Here is a 13,066-nt window from a genome sequence, read left to right as displayed (position 1 = left end):
GACGAAGACACACCATAAACAGTAGACGGGCGACGTTGGCTTCGGGGTTTTCAATTATTGGGTAACACAGCTAGCGTGCGGATCTGGACCAGCCCAAATTGTATTCTTACTTATAATTACACTTCTATTTAAATATATTTTCTACCTTACAATTTATCCACGAGTTTTCTTTGTTTACATATCAAATAACCTCAACAGTTAATAACTATTATACATGGTTACAATTTTGTTAATTATCGGTAATCATTATCGATGACGACAAATTCTTTATTTTGGTACTTACTCACCGTGACACACATGATATATCGGTAAACAGTTTTTACAAGCGAGAAGATTCTAGAGATCCGCTAAGAAGATCAGTGCTGTAAACAGGGTCCAAGGTGATCAAATCACAGATGCTGTTACGGCCGTCTTGGAATCGAGTTCTAGGCGATACCAATCGATCAATCGATTACTAGAAGCTCGCTTTCACGACTGATTGGTCGAAAAATGTATCGAATGAGAGCAATAAGGAGTTGAGTGGAAATTCAAGGAGATAATTGGATAGATATAACATTCTGTAAAAGATGAAACTCATAAAGTAATAAAATAAAAATAAATGTTAGAAAAATGCATTTCTATTAATAAAGATCTATAAAGCAGAGGCGTTTCTTAAAATCCGGCAAAAAGTTCGATTTTAAAAGTGTTTGTCGATGTTACACTTGACAAAATGTCTATAACGCTTTTCTGAACATCACAAGGGCGATGTACATTTTCGTTTGTGACCGTGAACGCGATTGTTGTCCCAAATACGATAAATCGAACCATTCGATAAGAAAGGGAAAAAAGGGAAAGACGCAAACTGACGAGGTATCAGAAACGTCGCTCGATAATCGATCACCGGGAGAGACGTTTTCACTGCAACGACCCACTTTTGGCCCGTTCTATCGGCGCATGCACCAGCGCGGCACAACACTTCCCCGGAGAGAAAGTTTTGATCTCGAACGTGAAACCGCCGCGCGGGATTTTCACGTCATATCCGATCGCGCTTGTGCGCCCGCGCGCAAGAAGAATGTGAAAAGCATCGCGTACTCCGCGGAGAAAGTGGAGTAAACCGGGTCCCTGAGAGGGTCTCTCCTCTTCTAGCAGAGGAGAGAGAGAGCGAGACTCTCGTCGCGTCGCGTCGGTCCATCGATGAGACCGTAACTCCAGTTCCATTATTCGAGTTCCATTAAACGGAATCTGATGGATCTCGGTTGTTCGATCGTTTCTGCGAACGATTTAGTTTCCTCGAGTTCTTGTTACTTCCAGTCACGTCGTTACAGCGTTTAGTCGGAGGAAAGAGAGTTCGATACGGGAATAGGCGATTATTTTCACGACTTTTCTGAACTGATTGTTTGCTACGTTGAAATTGAGCGTGGAGAATTTTAAAGTTTTATCAACAATATTTGAGAATATTTAGAAATTTATTAAAACTGAATGACAATGTAAATTAAAGAGTGTAGATTGAAACAAGCCCGAGCATTTTTCATTTGAAATGAAAAGTATCTTACAATTTGAAAGATTAGGGAAAGATGTCACGATAAAGCAAGGTTTGAAGAGGCGTTTCACCTTGGAAATGTTTATACAAACTACAGAAAACAGTAACAATTTTAATCGGGAGTCGATATTTACGGAGATCCTAATCGTTACACGTTTACGACTCTATATATAATTCAAACGATTTGTTTCAAAATGTTATCGATCTTCTTTGCATTTCTATATATAGACCTGAGATCGGCTAACAGTTAAATGGTCAATACTTTCGCTAAAGAACATTTGCTACATATTACAGAGGTATACACATCATCAACATTATGTATTCGAGAATGTACGAAGGATTCAGGAAAAAACCGATACAAGTGACAAAATCGCGGAAAATTTGGTAAAATTAGATAAAAAGTATCTGAATATTTATATTAAGTTTCTGTTTAAGGGTCGACCCTGTTAATCGACTAATTTCAATTAATTTCAATTTTAATTATTCCTAAATATCAAAGAAATGCTGTCGAGTCAGCATCCAAACATCAACCCCTAAACTCAAGACACTTCGACATCGTCATACGTATCGTGCTTTTCATTCTTCCAGCTCAATTTCTATATCGCGAACGATCTCGATCGAACAGACGAGTATAACACGTGTAAATAGAAGGCACGTGTAGGGAACGATGGCAATGAACTCTGATTTCGAAATCCTGATCGACGACGCGTAATTCACGCACGTCGTCGCGTGTAACGCCGCGCCGGATGATGCGTACGGCCGAGCCGTGGCATTTCGAGAGAGTTGGCCGTGGGACACTCTCGAAAAACTTTCGAAGACGTTGAACCCTATTACCCGAGTGGTTTTCAACCCGGCTGTGTGCCGAATTCAAGTTCAGGGCCAGCCGCGGCGTTCGCCCGTTCCCTCTGAACTTTCCGTTCATTGATTTTCCGGTCGTCGATGTTCCATTGCTACCTTCTTGTTACGCAACTGGCTCCAGGGTCTTTGATCGAGCACATAGGATCTGAAACAGAATTTCGTCAGATCCACGCTTTCGATATTCCTTCGATCTTCTTTTCTTTCTCTTTAATTTAACGAATTTTTATATAGACAACAAAAATACCGACCTAACCATATACGATGTACATACGATGAAACTTTCTATTTGTGTAATTAAACACGATGTCCTTGAGTACCAGAACTATTTTGTATTGCTTCAAAAGGTTTGGAATAACATTTGTTACACCACTCACGGTCAAGTTTTAAGCACATCGATGCAAGTTCATGAAAATATTGTAATATAACTGAACTGCAATGTACTCTAACCGTCTCTTGGCTTTCAGATATTTGTATCCTACTTAAAGCGTATTGTTAACGATTTATCGGAAACAAAATACGAAACAAAAGACGAAACTTCAGAAAATATCGAAATTTCAGTACCACGATACTTCGTCGTTTCACGCACCATGCGTTTTCCCTTCTCGATCGATCTTATCTTATCGACGAAAACCATATACGAATCGCACAAGGTGCACCAACTACGGCTAACGAACCCGCCTAGGTTTCACACCGGGTATTGTCCCCCGAATCGGTACATCTTGCTACTTCGCCGAGTACATAAAAGGCGTACACCGATCTTGGGAATCGTATCGTCGCTCCAGCTGGACAGCATCTGGCTCACCCACGCGATTTCTTTCTTTCCCTGAAAATTCCTCTGTATCTTCCATCCGCTCTATACAACGTACATCTACAAGGGCACGTTTTCTTCGCAAAACAAAGGACCGTGTTTCTGAATTACGTCGGTGATCGATGAATGGAATGAAACTTGATTGGTAACATGAAGGGGAGGAAAATATAGAATTTTAATCTTTAATCATGAGTTTTAGGAAGTATTGGTTATATACAATTAACCAGAACAGGTAAAGATCCTTTATTGTAATAATTATTTCCTTATTTAATTCATATTCGAGGGAGGCACGTCTATAGTTCTGATTGAACTCTTAAAAAATACCGTTAACAAGAAAAGAAAAGAGAAGAAAAGGCCACTTATACTAAGCAAATGGTTGCTCTTGCCAGTCTTTCATTTATATTACGATCTATGTACAAAGATCATTTATTTTCGCTACATTGAATAATTTTTGCTCTCACATACTACATGCACGCACTCGTTTCTCATAATAACGGCAAGAAAGAAAAAGCAGGAGAGATAGATAACACAAGGAATTAAATACGATAAATTAAAAAGTTAAAGATCCAAAATGTATACGGTTTTGTACGAGTTTCCTATCGCAAAGTTATACGTGTATAGGTAGAAGACTGAGGATCGTGAGGTGCGAGCAGAAGGGAGGGGAAAGGACGAAGGATATGCCGGTGAAAGAGAAGTGGCACGGCGGTGTATCGGGGTCAAGTGGCACGATAGTAGGCAGCGACGAGGCCTACTTTGGCCTGAAACTAGACTGCCGCGCGAAAACACCATCGAACCGGGCTATAATGTTGTGCTCCAGCGTCAAACCGGGGGCCTTTCTAATCGTGGCCTGTATTTCGAGCCTCGTTGGATATTATCCTCGTTACCCGGCTGAGCGCTGAGCGTTACGTGTCGCCACGGCATCGTTGCCCAACAAATTTCGATCGTCCAAACAGGGCATCGAATACTTTTGTAACGGTGACGCGTAACACGAACCGTCTCGAACCTTCCATGACCCTCGATTTCAGTCATTGGACGTTACTCTCGAGGGAAAGCGGGAAGAAAGCAAGCGGATCGACGAGAGCGTGACGAAGATTCGGGTTTGGCGTGATGTAACGAAGGGAAGCGAGTTTCTTACTTTTCAACTGGTGACGGTAGGTTGCATAGAGGTTTGTTACGGTAGTTTGTTGCTACAGAAGTTGTTGTCGATCTATCAAATACATGGAAAATCGGTCTATAAATATCTTTAAATAGATTCATTGTATCGTCGCAAATTTTCTAAATAGATATAATAAATATCTTTAAATAGATTCATCGTATCGTTGTATATGTAAACTCATTGTATATGTAAGTTTTTCCATAAAGAGTAGTTGTTACACGATACATTAAATCTATGCACAAAATAGTTTCTGATTATTCAAAATTTTGAAGGATATTTTACATATTCTACGTTCAATTACCAATTCAATTCATTGCTAACATTATCCGATGTTAAAAGAACAATTACGAGAAACCCAATAAAATCAAGCTCGAGTCAAGATTGAGAAGCTCAAATACGCGATCTCGATTAGTTTTCCAATCAATTGCTCGGAAATCTTGATCTGTTCGATCGTTGGTCTTGGTCGTGACAGGCAACGAGGCCACGATGAGTGTTCCACGATGCTTTCTAACGGAGCGTAATGAGCAGAGCAGCTAGTTGCCGTGGATTTTGCGATCGACGCAATCATCGGCCAGCTATTCGTCGGTCGTAACGTTCGATCAAACTTTTGATGACCGACTAATTGAACGAGCTACGCGTGTGATTGCATCGATAAGGGAGCCTCTTGGAGTTTTAATTCGATTTAACCTGTTGCTGTATCGAAAACAGTTTGAATTATGTGCTTCTTACCAGTTCAAGATTTTATCAGAGTATTTTTAATCGCAATAAATAGAACCTTAATCGATCTTTCGCTGAAGTATAATTACTAGAGAGATTTTACGATTAATATTTCAAGAGGGACAAATATTGCGTAACAGAAGTCTCGTGTCGAACAAAAATCGAGTTTTCGATCGATCACTTTCTTTTAATTTATCGAGACACTCGAAAAGTCTCCAAAATTGACGTTCGACGTTGGAGCAATATATCGATAAGCGGAGTATCTATCCGACTTTTTAAAATATCCTTCTCTTGCGAGGAAAAGAAATACATTAATTAGAAGTTATACGAATACGCTACAATTGTAAGAATTGTAAAAATTGATAAACTGTCAGCATGTATTTGGCAATGGGCGTTATTACATACGGCAGTATTTTTATTATCCAAAGCATATAATGGCAAAATAATAATAAATTGGTGATGTAAGATAACATTCCAATGGACCGTTTATCTTATTGATGGTCACGGGTGACCACCGTGGCGTCTTGGTAACAGTTGATAGCGACATACTATAACAAGGCTTCGTTTATTTCAACAAATAATTCGCATTCGTTGTTTCGTCGTAAGAAAAACGTCCAGAATACATTGTTGGCACGTGTAGAAGATATTAGTGAACGGTATTTGCTCATTCGATATGTAATAGTAAGGTATGTGCACACTTCTAACTTCAATTATATGATTATAAAGCAGCATTTACGATTATTTTCTAAGCTGTGTTTATAATATTTAATATTCGTAGATTACCCCTCAAAGATATAGATGCAAACACAGTGCATCGTTAGATGCAAGATTTGTTCTCATTCTTTTGTTTATTGATGTTCTAATAAAACTGCTTAATTGTTCAGTGGGGCATTTTTTATTTCAAAGTATATTCTATTTATCGGTTATATTCAAAATGCCCTAATTGTCAATTTTCATATAATTTTTACAATCGTAAAAGGTTCAAGCGCTCCAACGTGGCAGTCAAGGTGTTAATGGATATCTCCTCATAGGAGTCGACAAGTTTTATGATAAATGAACGGTAAATTGATTGTTACGTTTATAAGTAACGTTGCGAAGATATCATTACGGAACGATATTACTGGACCAAATTCGCAAGATGTGACGTTTCATTCAGCCTCTAAAGATTAAGGGATATTTTATCACGTTGAATTAAGACGAACATCCCGTGAATCAGCTGCCGTCCAAAATTGTCTCTCGGGAGAGAAACGTCATCCTCGCCATTGTTTTAGCTGAGATTGTTCAGATCACGTACTTCTCGAATGATTCTATTATAATTATTCTCATGGAAATCAAAGTACGTTAACGATCTCGTACTTCGAACCCATTATCGTGCTATTGTTAGCGTATGTAACATCTAATCTCGATCGATAGATGCTATCCAGCGTGAAAAAATAACAATTTTCAAGATCCACTCGAAAGTAGAATCTTTATATCGGTCCCCACTTATTTGTCTTTATTCCTTCCTTGTGGTTTTTTCTTCTTTTCTTCTTTATTTTATACCAGTTCGTAAACTTGTCGCATTCCGTTCCACTTATCACCTAATCTACGCCCCGTTACGTAATGGCTGTTTCGTAATATCGTAATCGAGATACAACACGAAATAATTCGGCTGGCAAACAATACGTTCGCCACCAACAGGAACGTGCTCGAATCGTCTCGCGACATGAAATCAGATATAATTTTAAGTTAGCACCGAATGACTGAAAGTTGGATATTTGTCAACGCGAGAGTCACGTGTTTTTTCCTGCAGCATGACCTTTTTTCGTAGTTTTCTTGTTTGAGATGAATCCACAGAAGGAAGTTCGAGTAGCGATCAACCATCGTCGATGTATTCTAATTTTAGGAAAGAAGAATGAAGCTCGCGACATAAACTGCAAGATTTCCAGGTCGTGATCATTCCACTTCCACCTTTAAAGTGACTAATATCGAATTCTTCTGACTATTCGAACGACAAAGTGGATCAGTCGCTTGGTCGTTTCTTCGTCATTTCGATGCATCGCCTCCTTTGTTTCTATTTCAGGACCAATTTTGGGATTTACCGGTAGCTTCGTTTTCCAAATATCGACGCGTATCTAGTGCAATGTACGAAAAGGAAAATTTAGAATGTGACCTAGGTGGGGAAGTGTTGAATCATGGAAAAACAATTGGGCACGTGTTAAACCCAAAAGTTCCGATGAACGACATACCACGATAGACAAAGATAGGCGATACAGCTGTGAACGAAGGTATTTGAACAGAATTTTCGTATTTTCTTTATCGTCGTCGTAGAATAAATTAAAGAAACTTTCTCCATTTCGAAATACCCTGCAATTTCTTGCTCTATTTCCACGTTGGTAAATATCTTTCGCCATCGGGAGAAATATAGAAAAAGATATCTAGAAAATAGCTTTTTGTGAATCATCTTCGCGTCTTTCCTATTTTCCTTCTTATCACCCATAAATCGTGCGCTTATCAGCACCCATTGACCCGTTCGGCCGTAGCCTCGATTATGTCATCGACACGAGAAGATAAAAACGATGTGGGGCACGAAACAAACCACTGTGACCCAGATTCGACAATCTTAGGACGTTCGATAAGAGCGGAGCCTCGGTCCCTGGCAGCGAAACACTTTGGGAACAGAACGTATTACCCTGAATCTGCGTGATCGACACTCGATTCCATTCCATCGTGGTTTCTATAATTAAGACACGGCGTGAGTGAAAGCAGAGACTGAAATCTCGCGAGGAAATCCAGTTGTCGTCTGTTCGTTTTCGCGGGGGATATACACTTTTCCCTCGTTTCGACTTTCTGGCTCGCTTCGTTTCTCGCGACTGATGGAAAATGCGGCCCAATTAGCGCCGTGATTGTTATCGTCGTCTCTGAGATTTAGTTTCAATGATTTCGACTCGGGGACCCCTGGGACTTTGCTATAGAATGTCTGTCACAGAGAAATTGAAGCGTGATCGAGTTTTAAATTGAAAAAGAGTATAGATACTTCTCGCTAGGGAAGGTATCGTTTTACGAATTGGAATTGTTGGGCGGTCTCTTTTGGAACGTGCCTGAAACTCTAAATACGAATTTTGTCAGATATTATGATATTTAACATTAAAATCAAGTTGAATAACAAATGGTAGGCTTAGAATTACCGTGGCACCAATGCATTGCCGTTTCTCATGAAATGCGGTGTTTCGTATTTGTGACTATAAAAAGATCGATATATTTTTTGAGATTATAAGAGAATCTCTCGACAGAAAATGAAATTGTAACTTCATCGACTGTGAAACTAAACGGACGACGTTTCTAAGAATTTTAAACGACGTTCAATTCAAATTCTTAAAATATGTATAAACGAATTAATTGTACGAATTGTCAATTGACTGAGTGAATGATCAATTATACGAATTAAGGAGAAAGGGAGGAAGGATACTTATATGAAGTAAAGAAGAAAGGAAAGAAGGAAAGATCGAAAAAGGAAGAAGACGGCTGATCGATTGGACGGAGGTGTTTGCGTTCACCGCAGGAGAAAGTGGCGATCCGATACCGCGTCGCGACGCGGTAAGGCAGGGAGAGTAGCCAAGAACTTCTAACTTTACCCGAGCCCCCGACTCTCTTCTCGACCTCGAATCGGATGTCGTGGTTCAATGTCCCATCGTGGCGGAAGAAAAGAAACAGGAACGGACACACTCGTGGAATCGATACTGCCCGAAGAAACGGAGCTCCTGGTTTATTCTCGAACTCGTACCTCTGTTACGAATCGTATTTTGTTCCGCATCTGGTTTCGCGTTTTCTTTCGTGGTCGAAGAATATTAAATCGATGGGATTTTACCGGGATCCATCGTGTCACGGTCATTTAGAAAGTTTCCTTAAATGAGTTTAGATTGCATTGTTTTTTCCAACTTTGAGTTTAATCGCGTCAAAGATGGATTTTTATCTTTACGCTTATCGTTTTATTCGTTTTTCCAGCAACTATTAAAACTGAAGGAAGGATATTTTCTTTATCCATCGGGTGTATGTATACCTGACATAAGTATTTAAAGGCTTGCAGAAACTTTTTACGAATATATTATTATTTTTGTTTAGTCCGTGTCTCTCGGCTTTGGACGAACTTTCGGTTTTACATCCAATTCTATCGCATTACCTTGCTTATTCTACCTCTAAAAATTAAGCATTAGGAACTATAAATTATCTCTAAAAACTAAACATTAGGAACTATAAATTATCAACACTAATGACTAAAAACTACTGCCACTTTGGTCCTTAGCCTCCTTGTTTACTTTGGTCTTTAACCTCCTTGTTATGCCTCCTCCTTGTCGTTTGCCCTTCTCTTCTCTATTATTGCTTTCAGTTCTGCTAAACCTTCTCCAGTCTCGTTCAGCGTTTTTCCTATGTCTTTTGGTCCTCCCGTTATTTCACATTCTTCTATTACGTGTCTTAGGTCTTCTTCTTTCCTTCTGCATAGTCTGCATTTTTCCCCCCTCTTCTTTCCAGTCTCGTTTCCGCATCTGAATCTTGCTAGTATTCTTCTGTTCTTCCACTTCATCCTCCCTTCTAAGTATTTTGGTAATTTCTCTTTGGCTATGTTTCTGTAGCGTATGTTGTACTTGGATTCTCTTATCCTTTCCCCCCTCTCTTCTGTTTCTCTCTTTCTTCTTTCTTCTATAATTTGGTCTGCTGTCATCCTTTCTTGCTCCTCTCTTGTTTCTATCTGCGTCCCTCCTTTTCTTATCTCTTCTAGTCTCTTCTTTCTCTTTTTTGCTTTTTTCCCTTCCTGACTATTTCCCCATTCTCTCTCTCTCTTTCCTTTATACACTCCTTTACTAATTCCTTCTTTGATTCTAGGGCTTTCTCTTCGTACCTCGCTGCTCTTTTTAGTGCTTTTTCTTTCATTTCTATTAATTTACATTCCTCTACCAGTATGTAGTTTGGTGTTGTCATATCTAAGCCTAGTATTCGTTTCACATATCTGCTTTGAACTCTGTCCAGTCTTTCTTCCATGTTCCATCCCCATACCTCTGCTCCAAACAGCGCCACGCTCTCTACCAGTGCTCCAAACATCTTCATTCTCCTTTTGTAGTCCTGTTTGAATATTCTTTCTCCCACGCTCCATGTTTCCTTCATTGCAATTGTCGCTCTCTTTTTCCTATCTTGTATGTGCTTCTCATCACTTCCGTTTTCCTGCAGTATATACCCTAGGTATCTTATCTCGTCCACCTCTTTTAATTCTTGCTCTCCCCGCTTCCATTTTCTTTGCCTCTTTTTGTTCCTTCTTTTTTCAAAGACTACTATTTTAGTCTTTTCCGTGCTCAGCTCCAAATCGGCTTCCTTCAAGAATTTTTTGAGTCTCCTCAACATCTCCTTTAGCTCTTCTTCTCTATCCGCCACCATCACAATATCGTCTGCGTATGTCAATGCTTTTTACGAATATATTATGCATGTTATAGGAAACATTTTGAAGTTTCATTAGCACCGTAACGAAGCGCTGTGAAGCGAAGAACTTTTACAGAAGTCGAAAACTTTAGAACGATGTTAGGTCATAATTCCTTTCCCTTAGAATAAAAATGATTAGAGCATCGGTAAACGTAGTTTAATGCGAACGACGGGGACGCTTCGATCACGAAGCAGTGGAACGAAATGACGGCTGCTCGTTCGGTCAATTAAGCATCGCTGTACGGTGTACCGATAAATAAATTAGAAGTCGGATGGATGAGAACCGAAAAGACTTTCCCCGTCCCGACCTAATAAAGTCTCTCTCTCTCGATCCTTTGCGACGTAGCCAGCGCGGTAGGTATGTTAAGCCAAAGGGTTAAACCGTCCCATTTCACGCCGCGAGGCGTTTTTTCTCCCAATCATGAACGCTCGAAGAGGCGATAAAGGAGTTATTTGCATCTAAAATAAAAAAAGGAAGAACCAAAGGATGGAGGGAGCGAGACGAAGAGAGAGAGAGAGAGAGAGAGAGAAGCGAGAAAGTATGTCGTATCCGGTGCAACGGGAGTCGAGATATGAGGAAAAAAAGTGGTCAAGGGCGAATGTGCAGAACCGTTACATCATCGAGGACGACGCTGACGATAATCGAAAGGTGGCTTCCTCGCGGTGGAAGAAAGAAAATACGCTCCTACACAGTTGACACGGGAGAACAAACGGAGAGATTATGTCGTGCGATTCTCCTGGGGTTTGTGTTCGGATCACAATTGTGATACAGGATGAGTCCATCGATGAATAAGTTTATTTATCTCACGATCGTTATCACGTTTGTCATTTTCGGTGTTGAATATGTCAAACGATTTGATACGGAATAAGATTACGATATTGATAATGCATGAGGTTAAAATTAATACAACTATGAAATTATGAAGAAACTATGGATTAGAAAATCTCTTCGGCCAATAATCTTAGTTTGATTATTCTGCGTGCAATTTGACGTTGAATTTTATGACTCGAATGACGTATGGATGACTCGAATAACGCTATTTTACCATATCATGCTCTTTTCTATGATCTTCGAACGATACCAACTCTCGAGAACGACGTAAACTAAAGTTTGTTGCAAAGGCTACATAAGGAATCGAGCAACGATTGCGATTGACGACATTCGCTGCAAATGCCATAGGAAGAGAGTAGGGCAGAGCAGAGACGGTTCTGTCCGTATTTCGATCGCTCGCTTCTCCGTTTCGCCGCTCTAATCTGCCGTTTAGTCGATAATGTACGACGCGCGAGTTTCATAACTCGATTAAGTAACGCGCCTATCGCGAAGCGAGAAAATAATGCCAAGGCTCCCTAGCTGTATCGCCATCACGATACCGAAGCAGATAACGGCGTCGCATAGTTATTAAAATCAATCTTGGCGCGGTGGCCCGCGAGGAAAAAACGAGAGTGACTTGGCTCTCCGATCCCGGTTTTTCTGCGATTTTTTCTGTCTCAGAGATTTCCGCTTCTAACTATAACGAGCACACCTTGTTCGCTCGATTGTGTTAGGAATTACGTAAAGTTGTTGCGATTACATTGGCAAACTTCTTTGGATTCGCTTTATCGCGCGATTTTATCGCTTGAGTTGCTTCGAATTTATTAATCAAAATTACGAGGTCTATGGTTACGTTTTTCGCGACTTCCTCATTTCGCATTAGATTCATCCGCATTTTCTCCGACGGCGTAACAGCTCCTGCTCGTAGCCACACGACTTCTAATACAGTGAAAATCCAAAATTTTGATAAAAACCTCAGACAAGCGTAGTCTTATTGTACTTCGTTGCTGACAAGTAGTTCTGGACATGCACAGCATGACTACAGTGGGTTGGTTGAGCCTGTTGTGAGCATGTTTGTTAGAGCTGCGTGTTAGGTACGGGCACGTAAATATCTCTCGATGTCTGTACTTCGTTCCTGACACCATCTAATACACGCGTTATTTTAAATCAAAATAAATTAACTTTCACAACGTGACCAAAATTTCTCGCTTCAAAATACACCTCTACCTTTCCAATTTCATTGAAATGTTCGTCTCTGTTGCGGAATCTCCGATGGTCGGATCGGCGGATCCTCTTTGGTTTCGGCGTGGTCGCGTGACATAATTTTGGAATAAAAGACAGTGGTCGGGCGGGTATAACTTGCGGGCGAGAGGATCGGGACGTGCAGCGGGGTGTCATTTTGTGGGTCACGCCGATGACGTGTACGTGCGGCCGGTGTGTAACGGGACAATTTGTGCGCTGGCGGCACGCTCACGGGTGGGTGTCGCTCGGGGTGGGGACGAAACCAGGGTAATGTAGGTCAGTAAATGTATAGCCACCACTTTCTCCGGACCGTTCGAAAACTGGCTCCGCGACGTTCCTCCCCCTCCCACTAACCCCCTTTTCTCTCCAACTCCACCTCATCCTACCATTCGTTGCGCGCCGTTCGTTCATTCGTTCATCCTCTCGCGGTACCGTGCGCCTCTCTCGCTGTTGGTTCCTCCACGATAGATGTAACGGGACTGCCTCGAAACGGGTTCCGCGCCGTTT

The 13,066-nt window shown here is 40.7% G+C and overlaps 3 protein-coding genes across 4 annotated transcripts in view; 1 reads left to right on the top strand and 2 right to left on the bottom strand.

The window, feature by feature from the left end:
* The window catches only part of LOC105681799 (caveolin-3-like), a 172,968-nt gene that overhangs the window by 107,732 nt on the left and 52,170 nt on the right, over positions 1–13,066 (top strand). Inside the window, exon 1 of one of the 2 annotated variants that reach the window (XM_033324284.1) lies at positions 3,814–4,336. The exons of the other annotated variant lie outside the window; for it this stretch is intronic. The gene's annotated coding sequence lies outside the window, so the exon portion shown is untranslated. Of the gene's footprint in view, positions 1–3,813; positions 4,337–13,066 lie in introns of those variants that run through there. 2 annotated transcript variants of the gene reach the window in all.
* Positions 9,362–9,865, bottom strand: LOC117152448 (eukaryotic translation initiation factor 5B-like; the record flags this gene model as incomplete). Its single annotated transcript, XM_033324287.1, is given in 1 exon segment — positions 9,362–9,865. A coding segment is annotated over 1 exon segment (504 nt), but the record flags the coding sequence as incomplete, so codon positions are not given.
* Positions 9,874–10,480, bottom strand: LOC112213914 (the record flags this gene model as incomplete). The annotated part of the gene is made up of 1 exon (XM_024371850.2): positions 9,874–10,480. A coding segment is annotated over exon 1 (591 nt), but the record flags the coding sequence as incomplete, so codon positions are not given.

The sequence above is a fragment of the Bombus impatiens genome, unplaced genomic scaffold, assembly GCF_000188095.3.
Source record: "Bombus impatiens unplaced genomic scaffold, BIMP_2.2 scf_2136, whole genome shotgun sequence".
Lineage (NCBI taxonomy): Eukaryota > Metazoa > Arthropoda > Insecta > Hymenoptera > Apidae > Bombus > Bombus impatiens.
The sequence above is the reverse complement of the archived record's forward strand: the minus strand, read 5'-3'. Positions and strand labels throughout refer to the sequence as shown.